Source organism: Corvus kubaryi, unplaced genomic scaffold, assembly GCF_017639235.1.
Source record: "Corvus kubaryi isolate FWS band 111438036 unplaced genomic scaffold, C.kubaryi_AGA036_p1.0 37265, whole genome shotgun sequence".
NCBI lineage: Eukaryota > Metazoa > Chordata > Aves > Passeriformes > Corvidae > Corvus > Corvus kubaryi.
The window spans coordinates 3177130-3193853 of NW_024581080.1; the positions used below are offsets into that span (position 1 = coordinate 3177130).

At 52.8% G+C, this 16724-nt stretch overlaps 1 protein-coding gene across 2 annotated transcripts; it reads right to left on the bottom strand.

Annotated features, from left to right (window-relative positions):
- Nucleotides 1-945: 945 nt before the first annotated feature.
- SFRP1 (secreted frizzled related protein 1) lies at nucleotides 946-16633 on the bottom strand. 2 transcript variants are annotated; one of them, XM_042024944.1, is made up of 3 exons: nucleotides 16015-16633; nucleotides 10872-10940; nucleotides 946-4744 (listed from the first exon to the last, which is right to left on the bottom strand). In XM_042024944.1, exons 1-3 carry the CDS (start codon nucleotides 16547-16549, stop codon nucleotides 4422-4424), a joined length of 927 nt encoding a protein of 308 aa, XP_041880878.1. In that variant the 5' UTR covers nucleotides 16550-16633; the 3' UTR covers nucleotides 946-4421. The 2 variants fall into 2 exon arrangements, with proteins under 2 accessions (XP_041880878.1, XP_041880877.1); XM_042024943.1 differs by having other exon boundaries at nucleotides 10863-10940; nucleotides 16015-16625.
- Nucleotides 16634-16724: the final 91 nt, after the last annotated feature.

Sequence of the window (16724 nt, forward strand, 5' to 3'; positions counted from 1 at the left end):
AGCATGCGGAGCTTGGCTGGGATGGAAAAAAGAGCCTCTGCGCCAGGTAACAGCGGTTTGCAAACACAACTCTGGCCTTGGGGTGCAGGGTGGCTTTAATTATGTGTGTATGTGTGTCCTTTTTAAGGGTCATCCAGCATGTTACAGTGAGAAAGGAGGAGCAGCCTCTGAAACACAGTGGAGCATTTTCTCTGCAAGGTTTCTGGTGTTGGGGCAGGGGAAAAAGAGTTTCACTGTGGCTTTAGAGAACATTTGAGCTGAGACCTTGCATGTTCACCCAGCAACCCCTCACTGCTGGGCCCATCTATAGCCACAGGGAGCTCAGGGATCCATCCACTGCTTCCCCTGGCACTGCACAGAGCAGTGATCGCAGTCAGTGCAGCTCCCTCTGCCTGCAAAGGGAAGGAGCCTGTTATTTCCATTTTTACTCTGTTATTTTTCAGTTATTTGTGCTATTCTCACTGCACACCTGGGTTACCTGCTTATGGAACAGCTGATTAAAGCAGGACCCAGCTCTGGATGGCAGATGTTTGGCTGATGATGCCAGACCAACCACTGCCTGTGAGTCGGTGACGAGCCAGCTTCAGCCTGGCACAGCTCCAGTGCATCACCCCCTCATCCTGCACAGCATTCACAGAGCTCCACACCAGACACACCAGGCTGGCATCCTCTCTTGTCCAGAACAAATCCTCCTCACTTGCTCAACTGTTCTTCCCAGCCTTACATTTCCCAGCAGCGGTCAAAGCAGAACACAGACTGCCAGCAATGTAAAAAATTAACTGAGGGATGGAAGATGAATTTTTGTATAGCATGAAAGAAAACTTTCTTCTGTTTTAGTTTTAACGATTTAGTTTGTAACTGAACTACAAACTGGAGGCCAGACAGGCAGAACTCAACAGAAGGAATGCTGGAGCAAAGAGGATAAACATTATTGGGAGGATAAACTGAGTCACAAAAGGATGACATTTTATTTTAGGATTTAAGATTCATACTTCAGACAAGCCCAGGCTGTAGCAAGCCTGAGTGTCCCAGAGGTGGCACATCCCTGTCCCACAGACACCCCACAGCAGGGCAAAACTCAGGTTCTCTCCCAGGACAAAGTACGTCTTAGACTGAGCATTTATACACATGCTTGTAACTTAAACTGGAACTCATTGTAACAATCAGCATCTGACATTTTAAAATGTAAAGTGTATCCATGAACTGCACAAGCACCCCTCTCTCTGTTCTGGGAACACTACGCTAGCAGACACACGGTGCCTGATTTAAGGAGACTTTTGTGCTTTCTCATTTCAGTAAACATCTCTTTGCTCCACATGACTCCACACAAGCACAATCCAGGATCTTGGGTGCTTCCTCCATAGTTTATACTTAACCAATTTCAGGTTTTAGTAGACTTTTTTTGTTGGGGAGCAGTACAGGAAATCTGAAGACAGCAAAGGCACCCACATGCAGCAGTTTGACTGCGAGTCTCACTTTTTACATGACCAAAAAATACTTCAGGAATTGCCAGTTACAAGAAGCCAGTAAAGGACCTGAGTTTGTAAATTTTCAGCAAACACATTGCCTGGCTTCCTGCATCTCTTCAAACCGACCTGATGCTCTCACTTTGTTGAATGATCACAGATGAACCAGCAGTGAAATGCAGGGACACATAAAGCAGAGCCAAATTCAGCCCAGGTCCTGAACTGCCCCAGGCACCAGCTCTGAGTTGGGAAAAGGAGACCCCAAGCAGCAGCTCCACAGCACTGACCTTACCTGATCTTGTAGTGACAACACTGCTGCAGCCAATGGCTCAGGCCAAGTGCATTGAGGAACTCGTTGCTTGCCCCCAGCTCTTAAACCTTCCCCTGCACTCAGGACACAGCTGGGGCTGCAGCACCTTCTCAGCTCTCAGCAGTTCCTCACCCAACAGGTGGGCAGACAATCACTTTGATTAAAACCACCTGCGAGCTGCAGCCAGGGCTGGCTGAAGCAGCAGGAGCTTCCCAGGAAGGGCACCTGCTCTCCCTGCAACCTGCTACAGCTGCTGCATGCGGGTGGGCATGCAATCATGGAATCAATAAGGTTGGAAAAGACCTCCAAGAACATTGAGTCCAACCTTTGGCTGAACACCACCACGTCAACTAAACCAAAGTGCCACATCTATCATTCCTTGAAGCATTCCAGGGACTGTGACTCCACCACTTCCCTGGACAGCCTGTTGCAATGCCCCGGGACCATCGACAGCCTCCAGGCCAGGCTCCCCCAGCACACCCACAGCCAGTCATGCTGCAGCAGCCCCAAACGCACCAGTGTGGGTTAGGAAACAGCATCTCTTTATAAAAAGGGGGGTTAGGGGAATCACATTTAATGGATTAATTTGGCAATTTTAGCAGCAGTGTTCTCTCTGCTAGAGCCAATCCTCTGCTGTGCTGCACCCAGAAAGGTGAGGTAGCAGGGACAGAGGCTCCCTGCCCTATCCCAGAGGGGCTTTTAGGGGCACTGTGGGCACTCACAGATAACCAGCCTTTCAGCTCATCATGTCCTGACTCCATTCCCCACACAGCTGGATATGTCAGCCCTCTCCATCATTTCACCTCATCAATCTGTGATGTTAAAGCCCATGGTTTATTTATTTCTTTACTTCACTAATAAAGCACATTATCTACAATGATTAATTTTGCAATAAAGAAACAACACTACTACAAATGGTGGTCTAAGACAACCTAGGGGGACTCTACAAAGTTCACATCCTAAATCCACCTCTCTGTTAGCTGTGAAACATCATTCCTCAGAGTACTTGGCTAGTTCATGGAATTCTTCTACAACCAAGCCTGTGGCTCTGTCCCCATGTGGGGAGCAAGCACCACTCCCAAGCTAAGGAATAATTAATTCACCAGTTTTGAGTGGGCTTGGTTCAAACCTCAAAAATGAGGATTTGTTATTTCACGTAACTGTGATATAACAGGATTATCTCAGACCTCAGATATTCATTCTCTTACAGTATTGGTGATGGATGAGAATACTAAATGGAAGGAGGAAAGATAATGAATGCAGAGTGGTATGGGTCTATGAAAAAGAGAACTAGTTCAATTAACAGAATAATGAATTTCAGCTTGGTCAATAAATGCAATCATTTGGGTGAGATATTATTTGTCTTTCATAAACTATTTGAAATCATACAAACATGACATTTCGATTAGGGCAAAAAAGACATATAATGATAGAGAGCCAAGTTGTCACAGATCAAACAGACAAAACCCCAGACTGACGGGTCCCACAGCAAGGGCAAAGAGGGAAAGACAGAGACGATACATTCCCTGCGGCGCTCCGTAGGGACAAGTCCTTGGCCTTCTGCACTCTTTGCCAGCAGCCTAAAGGAGCTATAAAAACATCACTGGTAAAGTGAGGGAGTGACACAAGCTGGAGGAGCTGGCCATGAGCTCCCCCCAGCCAAAGCCCTGGGCAGGCCAGCAACTGAAGCTTTGCACGGGCTTAAAATGGAATGATAGGTCTGGGCAGCAGCAGCTCAGGCCAGCTGTGCACGGGAACTGCCACGGCAGGCTGAGGATAGGGGATCGCAGCTGAACGCTGCTGCAGACAGGGGCCTGCACAAGGCCAAAGGCACAGGTAGGGGCAGAGAGCCCCCTCTGCCCCTGGTCCCCATGCCCAGTGCACCAACACACTGGGCACAGTGTGGAGACTCAAAGGCTACCTGGGTGCAGCACAGCACTGGGCAAAAAGGGCTCAGCTGGCGCAGCGATGCCAAGGCAGGCACCCAGTGAGACATTACAAGAGATGCTGATTAGGGAGGGCTCCAGCCCATCAAGGCACCACAAGGAAACAGGGTTAAGGCTTAAACTAAGCAGGTTAAGACTATAATGGGGTTTTTTTTACAATGAGGGCAATTAGCTACTAGGAATTCTTATCAGAGTTTGTAACGGATTCTCCACTACTCATTTATTAACTTTGATCATGAGGATGGGATCTCTGTCTAGTCAGCCAGCTCTGGTTCATACAGGAATTCAGGGCAATCCTGCAGCCATGAAGACAGGAGTGACATGGTCACGAGGGTCCTTTCTGCAAGCATGCAAGCTCTTAACATCACCTCACACCCCTCTGCCTGCCCTCTTTACCTGCTATTTTAGCTGCTATTTCAATGGTTGTACATATCTGTACAATAACAGGTCTTTAGACATTGCAGACATAAATTGTGTGTGACCTCAGCCACTGTTTGGTGCATACGCATCACATGCTCAGGCGATCAGGCAAACGCCGGCAGCGGGGATGTGGGAGGGCTGAGATCAGTGAGGGAGCTCTGAGGAGCAGGATGGAGGAGCAGGAGGGTTGGCTCCAGCATCCCTGCTGCAGAGCAGCGAGACCGAGCCGCTGTACCCGACTGCCAGGTCCAGACAGCGGCTCTCCCGCCACCCAGCACCTCACTTGAAAACGGATGGAAACGTCGGGCAGTCGGGTGATTTCATCTTCTTCATAAACTTCTTGAACTCTTTGTTCTTCTTGTCCCACTTGTAGATGGCTGTCAACAGGTACTGGGTCTTCACCTGGCGGCCCATGATGAGGAAGTAGTGGCTGAGGTTGTCCAGCTGATGGCAGGGACAGTCTGCCCCATTTTTTAGGAACAGCACCAGCTTCTTCAGGTTCTTCTTCCGAATGGGCCCCAGCTTCAGTGCCTTCCTCTTCCGTGGAATGATCATCTTGTCCCCATTCTCCTTCTTCACTTCCTTTATGGTCATCTTAAGAGCTGCAAAACAAGAAAGGAGAGGGGAAAAACAAAACTCCTAAGCAGCCTCCACCGGCAAAAAGCCTCTGCTGAGTGAGGCTGAGGGGGCAGCAGTGCCGTGGCCCCGGGACAGCAGCAATGCCCTGTCCCACTGCAGACACACAGTGCCCCACTCCACTCCTGCATTCCCCTTCTCCCTCTTCTGCTCCTGAATCCTCCTGCTCTATGGCGTTGCCCTGGCCATGATTTGGCCCACTATGACACTCACACCCTTGCACCTGAGGTGGAGCTGCCCTATGCCCAGGAGAGCACCAAGGTAGAACACTGACCTCTTTGTTCCCCTTCCTCCAGCAAAGCACCCAGTACTTTCCATTTGAGAGGGGACTTGTTCAGCTGCCAAGCACAAATGTTAGCTGAGTAAATTAGGTGACTCCCCTGCTCTAGAGGCATGGAGAGACTCTTGAAAGGATCATTTAAAAGGTCAATTTGGCTTCTCAAGCATTTGTTTGCAGTCACGACAGCCCTCAGGTGCCTGTGAAACAACTTTCCAAGCACTGGATGTCTCTGCATCAGACCTGTGGAGACCCTGGCATGCAGTCATGTGCCTGCACGTTCCCTGGGAGAAGGGGAGTTGGTCTGATGCAACTTCCATGGAAAATACTCTCCTCTTTGGGTTCAGCATTCTCCTGAGCTAACTGCAATACCCTCCTCCCCGCCCTCTCCCCACTCCCCAAAATAAAAAGGTTTTTTGCCATGACCATGAAGAGGAATTTCGCATACATGAGAAAAATGATGAAAATGTGTTGTACATTAAAACATCATTTCTGTGCCATTTGGCTCTGCCTTGTTTTTGGGGAAAAGCACATATGGCCAAAAATTGCTAACATATTTTCATCGTTTGGGAGTTTAACTTCAGAGCTGCAGATAACTAGTGCTCAGAGAGGTGATTTGTTGGCTGCTGTCCCTTCTCATTAGAGTCTCAGGGTGGTTGCAGGCAGTCCACAAGAACCCCTGGCTCTGGCAGGGAGATGGGTCCCCACAGCATCATTCCTTGAAGTCCTGCTCTGCTGGAACATGTAGCAGCAAACACATGTTGCTTCCTGGATGGGAGCACTGCTCACCGCTCCAGATGCAGATGGCAGCAGGACAGCACGGTGACAATCCCAAGCAGGCAGCAGAGACTCAGTATCACCCTCGAGCTCCCAGCCACTACCTTGGCAACAGGAGCAATGGTGTTTGTCTGTCCCTGTGCCAAAAACATCGCTTGGGTTTGCCAAGAGCCCTGTCATGTTACACTGTTATTGTACAGGAAAGTAATCTAGGACTGGAAACCTAAGTGAAATTTTCATTCCATCTGTTTTCCGAATTCAGGAGCTAAAGAGACTCCAGCTTTAAGGAGCTAAAGATGCTGAAACAGATCAGTCTGCAACAAATCTGGAAAATGAGGTAAGTAGTTTTCAAGCAGCTCTAAGCTCCATGACATCAACTGGGCAGCAGTAGCAGCAACGCCCCTCAATGCGAGCCCCACTGCCTTTATCCATGCTGACTTAGAGCCCTTGCACTAAGCACACAGGTGGCTGGGGCAGGAGGGATGGTAACACACCATTACAATGGCACAATAAAAGCCTTGCAAAATGGCTTGTTTGCAAACTGCTTTGCTGAAATCACCGCAAAGCCTTGTCCTCGTTGCTAGAGGAAGAGAAGTTATCAGCCAGCTGGTGGAGGTGCTGATCTACTCCAAGTATCATACACCATGGAAGACAAAGAAGGCCTGGTAATCCTGCGCTGTGGGAGCTCGCAGCTCCTCCCTTCCCTGCACACAGCAGTTTGTGAGCCAGCAATGCAGGTTCATGGGAGCTGCCCAGGGGACCCATAAATCCAGATGTAAACCAAAACCTCATCCAAACCTTGCTCGTGCAGAGCAGCACACAGAGCCAAGATGGGACAACACCAAGGGGGATGAAGGAGGAGGCTGACCAGAGTGCAAATAGTTTGTGTCAGGCTCTGTTCCTCCTTGTCACCAGCAAGAGCCTGTGGTGCTGCCCAGGTAAACACAGCCTGGCTCAGGGACACGAGGCTTCGTCTGCCTTTGGTGTTGCAGGCTGAGCAGCCACACAAGCATGATGATCTCTGCTCAGCCCTCAATCCTCTGCTGTGACCTGGCTCCCCAAATTTCCTTTGTTCACTTTACTTGGGCCATATTCCCTAAGCTCCAACCCACATTCCAGGTGAGATTCCCAGGTATGAAAGCTGTGTTCCACGGTAGCAGGCCGGACACACAGCTTTGGCACATCCCATGCACACCAGAAAAGCAGTGCCTGAGGGTACATTCGTTCTGATGCACATCCCACTCTGAGAGCTCACCACCACGCAGTGGGAGGCAGCTTCCAACTTACGGCTTTCCTAGAACATGGCATTGGGCAGGGGAGACCATGGTGCTGCAGCAGCTTGCCTGGCATCTCCCCAACCCTGGGAATGCTGCTGCAGCAGGCAAAAGGCTTGAGCGGGATGCTTTGAGTCTTGGCTCCAAGACCCAGCTGAGCTGCCAGAGCAAACAGCTTCCTCACTGGGAACCTTGGCCTTTCCACTCCCCTCATGCCACACCAAATCCGTCTCAGCACCAAGTGGGAGAAGGGCCAGAATCGCCTCTGAGATCCCAGGACACGCTTGCTCAGACAGACTAAATCTTCAGCTGTGGCTGCCAGGCAGGAGCTGACCCCAGGGGAGTTATCCTCAGCAGGAGCATGTGCCACCTTTCCAGTCCAGCAGCTGCACTGCAACCACAGGCTGCTTCGGCATCAGCTGTGGCACTGGCGGCAGCACCAGCCCCTGCCACTCTGCATGCCACAATGGCTCAAGAGGGCCGCAGGATCAACATGCCACCCACAAACCTTCTTACCATTTACTTTCATGGGACACACACATGTTCCAGCAAACCTTCTCCAAGGATGGCACCGTACTGGGGTAGTCGCCAGCTGAAAGCAGGAGCCCCTGTACTCTGTTCACAACCCACTACCACGCACCATTCCTGTTCCCCACCGGCCCCTCCACCCCCCTTTTTCAGCACAGGACAGCCTGGGACCAGAACGCCATCTCTGCAGCTCTGCCTGCACGGGCAGGGGCCCCACTCCAGCACCTCATGTGCAGGAAAGGGAACGTGAGAGAAGGGAAAGCTCCACTGTTCCTTCAGCCTCATTTTTCCTTCCTTTAGAAATCGCTGAGAAGGAAGAAACCTGCCAGAAGACACATTAGGGCTGTAACAGGAGAAGGCTGCAGGCAAGGACCTGTCAGTCACAGAGAAAAAATAAACAGCATGTATTGATTGTTCTGCAGTCCCCAGTGCCACAGAGCCCGTTCAGCAGGATCCCCTCAGACCCCAGAGAAAGGGCAGAAACAATAAATAAAATCACTAAGAGAAACAGAGCGTGGAATGAACTCCTGGAATAAGAAACGAGCGCTGGCTGCAGCCCAGGGCAGCTGGGGGAGGTGGCTGTGGGGGCACTGGAGACCAATCTCATGCTTCCTCTTGCATCCATCGCTGCCCCAGCACACCAGCACTACACTAAAATTTACACCACAGTTACCCCTACATACCCGATCCAGCCCCCGTGCTGCTCTGTGCTCAGGCCAGGGTTCTGGCACCCTTTGCTGACATCCACCCCAAAGTTGTCTTACTCTCAGAGAAGTGGCCAAGCTGCCTCAAACCAGCACCCTAGAGCTCATGTTCATCCTTGTTCAAGCAAAGGCAAACCCAGAGTTCTGTTGGACCATGAGGCTGGCAGTCTCCTAGCACCCCTCCAACCCCCAGCATCTTGTCCAAGATCCTCTCCTGCCTTGTTTGTGTTCACAGCTCACCACAGCTCTCTTCCTGCACTGTACTCTAGATGGACACCAGGGCTGCTACACAGCCACCTCCAACACTGGCACAGCCACATATCCATGGTGGGCAGAGTGCTCCTCAGCTCGTCTGTAATAAGCTGCTGGCATGCAAGAGAAACCTGCAGTAACGACACAGCAGGAATCAGGGCAAGACCTACCAACAGCTGCCCCATGCAGCACATGTTAGTTTAAACATTTATTGTACATGTCTGGCTTTGATGAGGATCTGTAACCTGTCAGCTGCCAGTGTTTACCTTGGTGGACGTGCATGAGAAACCTCAGTCTGAAGGTCTGGGAGTTTATAATAGTGCCAGATAAACAGCTTTCCTTGAGAAATCACCCCATGACAGTAACCCCCCAAGACTAAACAAAGATCCAAGGGCCATGCACTGTGGTTTGGCAAAAACTTCCTGAAGCCAATGCCTTCTCCACTAGCCATACCCTCTGCTGAGATGTCCTTCTCACCCCCACACTGCCTTCCCTCACAGGGCACAGGTAGGACCTGCATTGCATCCTATCCCGTGCTCCTGCTCTCCAGCTGGCTACAGATGGGCCACATCTGCCAAGAAATATTTCCATCCTTTGGACACTGTCACCACCTTCCTTCCCAATAACAACTTACACTGTGGGCAAGTCACTGTCCCAAGCTGCTCTGCCAAGGTAGGGAATTCTTCTGCTTTGGCCTCTGCTCCCCGTTGTATAACTGTCCCAGAGCACGGGAGGATATTTAGCAGCAGAAGTTGATGACAACCATGCGGTTAAGTTTGTATTTCCCTTCCCAGCACTTGCTTACCAGCAGGACATCACCTCGGCTCACGCCTTGCACGCCTCTGGCAAGGGGACAGGTATTGCAGTGGCCCACCTGCAGCAGATCCACTGCTGCCACCAGCCAGTGCCCCTTGCTCCTTCTCTGGGATGGAGGTCCCCAGGCTACAGCCCCTGGACTGGGGCAATGCCTCTGCATCACTGCAAGCCCAGGCAGGCAGCTCCTATCCAAACCAGGTATGATCCCAGAGGCCGTTTCTCCCTCCCCACCAGCTGGGAAACTCCCTGCAGTCCCTCCCTGTGTGTGCAGTGGGGAAGGGGCAGCTCTGATTCAGCTCCCATCACATGCCCACCCAGAACAGAGCTCTGAGCACCCCAACTCTGAGCGCTCAGCACTTCCCACTCCCCAACCAGGCCACGCACTGAATGTCTGCTTCCATTCCCCAGCCAAGCCAGAAGTATGCACATTCCTGGGAAACTATTACATGGGTGTTCCTGTTGATGCTTTTCCCTGTTAGAAAAAGCCTGAGCTGAACTTAGAACTTCTGGCATACCAAACCTGCAGGAGAGTTGAGAATTCATTTCCAGCAGAAAGGGTAACACACCAGCATGCAGAGCAGGTTTGGGTTTGCATAAGCACGCTCCAGTACAGGGCACATTCAAGTGCTAATCCTCCAGGAATGCACACCTTGTTCAATATGCCTTTAATAATCTTCCGGGAAAGTTACATACACCAGCAAGGATGTCAAAACCAGTTAATTCTGGGTTTGATCTGAGAAAGCTAATATATTTCCTTGTGATAATCTTTTTTTTTAAATGAAGTTCAGTTTACCTCTGATTGTCTGACTCACTCACTCACATTTAGGACAAAGCTTTCAAGCAGCTTTGCATTTTTTAACTCGCTGCTTGGCCCTAGCTAGATAAGGATTGGCTTTGGATTTTTACACCTAGATTTGACAAGAGCAGCATCACTTCGCTCAAAAGAAACACAGCAGTTTAAGCAATCTGGGGAAGAAGGAGGCTGGTTTGCTTCTTCATGCTTGCAAGCAGAATACTGGTCCATGCTATGCATCATTTCTGCAAGCACACAAGAGCTGGAACACCAGGGTTGAGTTAAAAACCTCTCCCCACCCCAAGATCACTAAAGAACTGACACTACAACTTTTGCCCCATCCCCAGCCCAATGTGCCCAGGAGGGGCAGGAGAGATGCCCTGCACTGCCACCAGAACTTGCCATCTCTGTCCCTGGGTGCGCTCAGCTGTGGGAGCTGGACGCATCCCAGACCCATCCAGACCAGACCCCTCCCATGCCCACCTCTGCATACCCACACTGACATCTAGAGGCACACGTGCCTGGCCTTGGGGACAGATCGCAGGCCACACCAGCAGTGCCACAGGCAGGGAAACGTGGCAGTCCCAATCTAGCCCACACAGGAGCCATGCTGCTCCGTGCCCACCTGGGAAGCCTTCGCATGCCTAGAGTGCTCCTTCTTACCAAACTCACTGGCACAGAGGTGCTCCACAATGGCCTCTGACTTCATCTCGTTGTCACAAGGTGGACACACAGTTGTTCCTGGCAAGAGGAAAGAAATTAAGACAATTGAGAGGTGGCGAGAAGCCAGAACAAGTAGTACCACAGAGCCAGACTGCCCATGCTGTCAGACTGCCACCCTCGAGGGGGACACGTGCCCATGCACCCTCCCACAGGCTCCCAGCTCTGTGGGACAACACCCTACTGGGTGTAAGGAACCATCCACTGGCTTACATGGCAGCACTGGCCACAGGTAGCCTTCTGCCAGTCCCACTCCAACGCCGTCAGTGACCCCAAGGCCAGCCACAGGCAGGGGTAGGCAGCTGCTAAGAGCAAAAGGACAGCACTGGCAAAGAGAGGAGTTTTCAGGGCCAGGCACTCAGCTGAGGCGAGCCGCTTGCCAAGGGGCATGGCCCACAGCCTGCTGACATTCCCTCCCCGTGTCATGCCAAGGCAGGCACACAATGCCCAAACCCCGGCACAGCAGGAGGATGCTGTCCAGAGATGGCTCAAGTGCCAAGGGACTACCCTGGTGCCAGGCAAGGGGGTTCAGGACTGCGACAGCCCAGTTCAGTGCAGTGTTCCCCTCGGTACTAGAGATCATCCCACAGACTGCCCAGGCAGTGCTCAGGAAGCCCCTCACCACCCTCTCTCCTGCTTTGCCCCAGAGCAGCACTGGCTGGGGACGGACCCGCACAGCTCTTGCGGGTGCCACCACCACCAAGACTGGTCATCCTCTCTTTTGTTTTGAGCCCAGGGCAGGCTCATGGCTCCAGCAGAGCAGAGCCATCTCTGCTTGCCAGTCACTGGCAGTGGCCAACATCTGTCTCTCGGGAAACACCAGCCCAGGGGATTTCACTGGGATCTGTCCTGGGAGGAAAGCTCACTTCACCCAGAGAGTAAGAATCTGTTTCCAGGTTCCCATCTGCAGCTGGAGCAGAGACCACCCAGCAGCACAGACATAGACTTGAGCTACTGGCAGATGAATTTATTGAGCTGGGAGATGCTGCTTGTTCCTGGTCCAGCAAGACGGAGGGCTCTTCCCACACAAGGGAGTTATTCTCAGGGACAACACTACAGCAAAACATCTGCCAGTCCCTGCATGTAAACTGAGCACTCATGGCCTTCCAGCCCTCAGCCAGGCCAGCAAACCCACAGCACTGCTGGACTGAAAAGGCAGAGAGGCGTCCCAGAAAGAGGGTGCAGAGCCAGCACGGCTGGCGAGGGAGGCACAGCCAGGACCATAGCATCATGTCTCCTCAGCCACAGATGCCCCATGGGGATTCAGGCGAGACATTTGTTTTCTGTGGCTTGTTCTTCCCCTTTCGCCACCCCCAAATCTGTTCTGTGCCAAATGCTAATTCCCGGGAACATGCACCATGACTTTATTAATCACACATGCAGTGCAATTGGCCTTCCACTCGCTCCTATGTGCGAGTCACAAGTCAGCCTTCACAGCACCAACATCCACCTCCACAGTCCCACTCTGTACCTCTGAGAGCTGCCCATCATCTGGATAACCTCTTCTTCCAGAACCCTAACATGCAACTACCACTATCACCATCTAACTCAGAGTGACACAGGGAGAAGCCAGCCTCTGGAGATATGATGACATCCCTAACACTTTATTTTTAAAATCAGCAGTCAGAATATTTCTTTCCAGGCTGCCCATTTAATGAGCTCATGACAAGGGAGAGAGGGTGCTCATAGGAAGGTGACACAGGCCCAGCCTTCCATCTGTTGCAGAGCCAGCAGTTCATCACTGTGCATCAGGAACAAGCGGGGGGTACCTGCCGTGCCAAGCACTTCAATCTGCCTCAACAGCTGGAGTGCACGTGAGGAGGCTGACCAGGCCTGCACCAGCCAGACAAACACGAAAGCCACCGCTGCATCCATTCTATGAGCTTTCCAGGCAGCCAATTAAAAAATAAAAAAAAGCAAACAAAAATGGAAAATAATACTCATTGTTCCCTGGTGCAAATACAGGCTTTGCTCTAGCTATGCTCCAGCAGCCCCTGAACAGGCTGTAACACACCCAAGGTGGCAGGGACCCCTGCCTTGCTGTGCCAGGGCCCAGAGCCAGCAGCCATCCTGTGGGCTGGACCTGGGAGCCCCTGGGTAGCCCCTTCCACCGGCAGCAGCTTTGCCCATGCACAATCCCCCTGCCCTAACTTGATCAAGTTGCTCAGAGTCTCACCAAACCTGACCATGAATGTTTTCAAGGACAGGGCATCCACCACATTTCTAGGCAATCTGTGCCAGTGTTTTACAACTCTCACTGCAAAAAACTTCTTCCTTATATCCAATCTAAATCAACCCATCCTTCAGTCCTGCCTCCTGCAGCCCTTTCACAGCACAACAGGACTGCAGGAAGCACTGTCGCCTGTCAGGGGGAAGAGAAATTGTCCTCCACTCTGCGTCACCACATCACACTACAGTCAGGAACACAAATGCTGGGGGCCAGCCAGCTTCTACACAGCTCTGTGCCCCAAGGAAACTGCTGTTCTGTGGAGCCACAGCTACCTGAAAACTGCAAACCCTCCCATCCCTCCTGAGGCACTACAGCAGACATCTCCAGCCCATCCTTGGGGCCCACTGCAGGTTGGCTGGGGCCCATCTGCTGCAGCTGACGGCTCAACTCCAAGCACAACCTCAGCCTGCCTCCAGCTCACTTGTTCCCTGCTGACCATTTTCCAATGCCTGGCTGTAGAGCCAGCTTACTCCAGGGGCAAGAGAAGGAATGTGTAATGCTGTATTAATCTGCAACTCCCCTGATGCATCCTGCGGGCCTGCAGGCTTTACCGCCTGTGCTTAAGGAGAAAGGAATTCAGCAGGTCAGCTCTTTGAGAGGCAGAAACAAATTCCAATTTCAAGGTGTTAATGGGGAAAAATACTGAAAGGGTTTGTTCTTATTAGTACCAAGAGAAAAGGGGGGGGGACACTGCTTAGTTCTGACCCTCTTTGAATCAACAGGAAACACCCTGTGCCCAAGAGCAAAGGGGCTCCAGGAGTTGGTGCTGACAGAAAACGTGGGCAAACCATGGGCAGGGTACACATAACAGAACCCAGGTGGAAGAAAGTACCCAGCCAGCCCAGGGACAAGGACTGAGCTGCAGGTCACCCAGAATAACTCTGCATCTGCAGGAGGTGGCAGTACCAGAGCCAAAGTAACGGGTACCTTATGGGCCATCTGCAGATCCTCTGTGGCAAGCAGGAGATCCGGCAGTGCTGGTTCACATCACAGCAGTGCTTGCAATTAAGTTGGAGTTTTCTTTTTTCACTCCAAACTGTTTGAGGCACCAAAAGAAAGCAGTAGTGTCCCACCCCAGTGCTGCCTTCAAGACAGGTCCAAAAGGTTAAGAGAAAGTTGTTGAACTACACAACAGAAAACCTGGCAGATGCTGCTCATTTAGAAAACTGTTCCCAGGTCTTGGCTCATTAATGTCTGTAAAATGAATGAGCTGCACACAGCTCAGACTCTATTTCGGACCCTGGAAAGGGCAGCTCAGACCCAGCTGCCCCAGGAGCACGCTTGGCTGCAAGTCCCTGGGGAAATAAAAGCAACCTTTGTACCTACAACACAGGACATAGCTGCAGTCTTGACCAAGGGTCCAGGTTCACATAGGACATATTAATTTAGAGTATTCCTGGAAAACAACAAGGTTTCTCCAGCAATCGCATCAGTAAGGACAAGCCAAGCCAGTATGGCTGTGCTGCCATCACTGTAAGGAGAGGCTGGGTCCCCGGCAATGAGATCAGCCAGAGCTCAGTCTCCCGCCCCCCGGCACTGGCACAAGCTTCACATTCCACCTGCCTCTGGATGTCATTGCCGAGATGTGACATGGGCTCCTGTGTACAGCGCCTCTGGGTACTGAGCTTGGGTGTCCCCCCCGTGCCTGCAATCCCACAGCCACTATGCCACTGCTTTCACTGCCCTCCGCATGCCCCTGCACAGCTCCTAGAGACACCTCAGGGTGTCACCCCTCTGCTGCAGGATGCACTCTGTTCCTGTCCTGTATCAGAAGGACTCCCTGAAGTATGAGTCCTTTCAGGATGGGCAGGACGACATTGCACAGACCCTGCCGGCTGGGTTAGTCCTCCCAGTCGAGCACCACACACAGCCTTTGTCTATACAGGTAACTGCAAAGGGCAGACGACCCTCCAGACACAGCGCAGAAGCCACGGAAACCACTCAGCCCCACTCCTCTCCTGTCGGCACTTTTCCCCCCCCCGTGGAATCAGGAGTGACAATTCCTTTCAATGAGGCTCTGCTCGCCAAAAAGCACTGTACTCTCTTAGAGCCCTCTGCCATCTCCCTCTACAAACATCCCTCCTCCTAGCCTCTCACAGTGCTCCAATAGCAAACGCCGAAGTGACACCAGGATATTTATTTATTTTCAAGTTTCCAGCAACAAGCCAGACTCACTGCAACTTGAACAAGCCAGTCTGGCACCACAGAAACGTGCTGCATGCAATGGAAACAAACATGAACCACGTTCACTTTCCCTAGTCGTTTTTGGGCAGACTCTTCCTCCCTCTCCAGCCCACAGCCCACCCGAGGGCAGGGTTCGATCTCCACTGCATGCCCAGCCACCAAGCTGTCCAGCCTGTTGCCCTAGAACTGCACTGGACGTGGGGGATCATGCCAGGACTACTGTCACTGTTGACTCCAGTCAGCCAGCACTTTCTGTGTCATCAAGACCATGCATTCTCCTGCTGCCCAGAGCAGCCCTGCAGGAGTCAGGCTCAGGAGCAGAACCAGGGCAGCGCAGTAACTGAGGATGGAAGGTCACACCCTGGTCCATCAGGGCTGGAGCCCAGCCCCAGTGTCTGTGCAGGGATCAGAACAGGCACAACCCCACCATGCCCCAAACAGCCTGTCCCAAGGCTCCAGGATAGGGATGAGGAGCTGGTAGGGGATCCCACCTTCCTTTGGACAGGAGAGCACAGAGTGCTCAGAGACTAGAGGAGGGCTGCTGCAAAGAAGAATTCAGACGCGCTTCCTCCAGCCACAAGAGCCCCTTCAGTCCCATGTGGCCCCTCCTGGGCTAGCACTTGCCCTGTCAGCTCAGAAAGGAGTGCCAGGAGCAAGGCTGCTGCACAAGCCATGCCTTACCTTTGGGCCTGGAGACCTCGGTGGCATTGGGAGCTGTCATAGCAATGCAGACGTCATCCTGGGGAAACTGGTCACACTTGAGCATCTCTGGCCAGAAGAAGCCAAAGAACTGCATGACAGGCTCACAGGAGTCACGCACGGCCTCGCAGAGCCAGCGGCAGGGGTAGACCGGCCGGTCCAGGCAGACGGGGGCAAAGAGGGAGCAGAGGAAGACCTGGGTGCCCACATGGCAATTCTTGTTGAGCAGTGGCACCCAGCTGCTCGCCTGGTGCTTCACCTCGGCCATGGTCTCGTGGTCCAGCAGGTTGGGCAGCACCATCTTGTCGTAGCCCACGCTGTGGCAAAGCCGCAGGTCGGCAGGGATGGCCACACACTGGTGGGGTTTGGCGTAGAAGCGCCCGCCAGGGTAAGGGCCCAGGTCTGACTGGTAGCTGACATAGTCGTACTCGCTGGCCACGCCACAGGCCAGCAGCCCGGCGGCCACCGACACCAGCGCCCGCAGGGCGGCCCGACCGGGCCCCCCCACGCTGCCCATCGTCGCGACCCGCCGACGGTGGCCCCGACAGCACCGGACGCCGCTCCCCGCCGGGCGCCCGCTGCCGGCGGCCGCCCCCGGGGACTCTCCTCGCACCCCCGCCGACGGCCCCTCCGCTGGCCCTACCGCCGCCCCTCGCTCGCTGCCCGCAGAACCCCGCCGGACGCCGCCCTCC

Bases quoted from the DNA above. Each gene is read 5' to 3' on its own strand.
- SFRP1 (XM_042024943.1), bottom strand. From the start codon at position 16,549: ATGGGCAGCGTGGGGGGGCCCGGTCGGGCCGCCCTGCGGGCGCTGGTG. The intron at 10,941-16,014 runs GTAAGGCATGGC...TCCTCTTGCCAG, and splicing joins CGAGGTCTCCAGGCCCAAAG to GAACAACTGTGTGTCCACCT. The intron at 4,745-10,862 runs GTAAGAAGGAGC...CTTGTTTTGCAG, and splicing joins CCTCTGTGCCAGTGAGTTTG to CTCTTAAGATGACCATAAAG.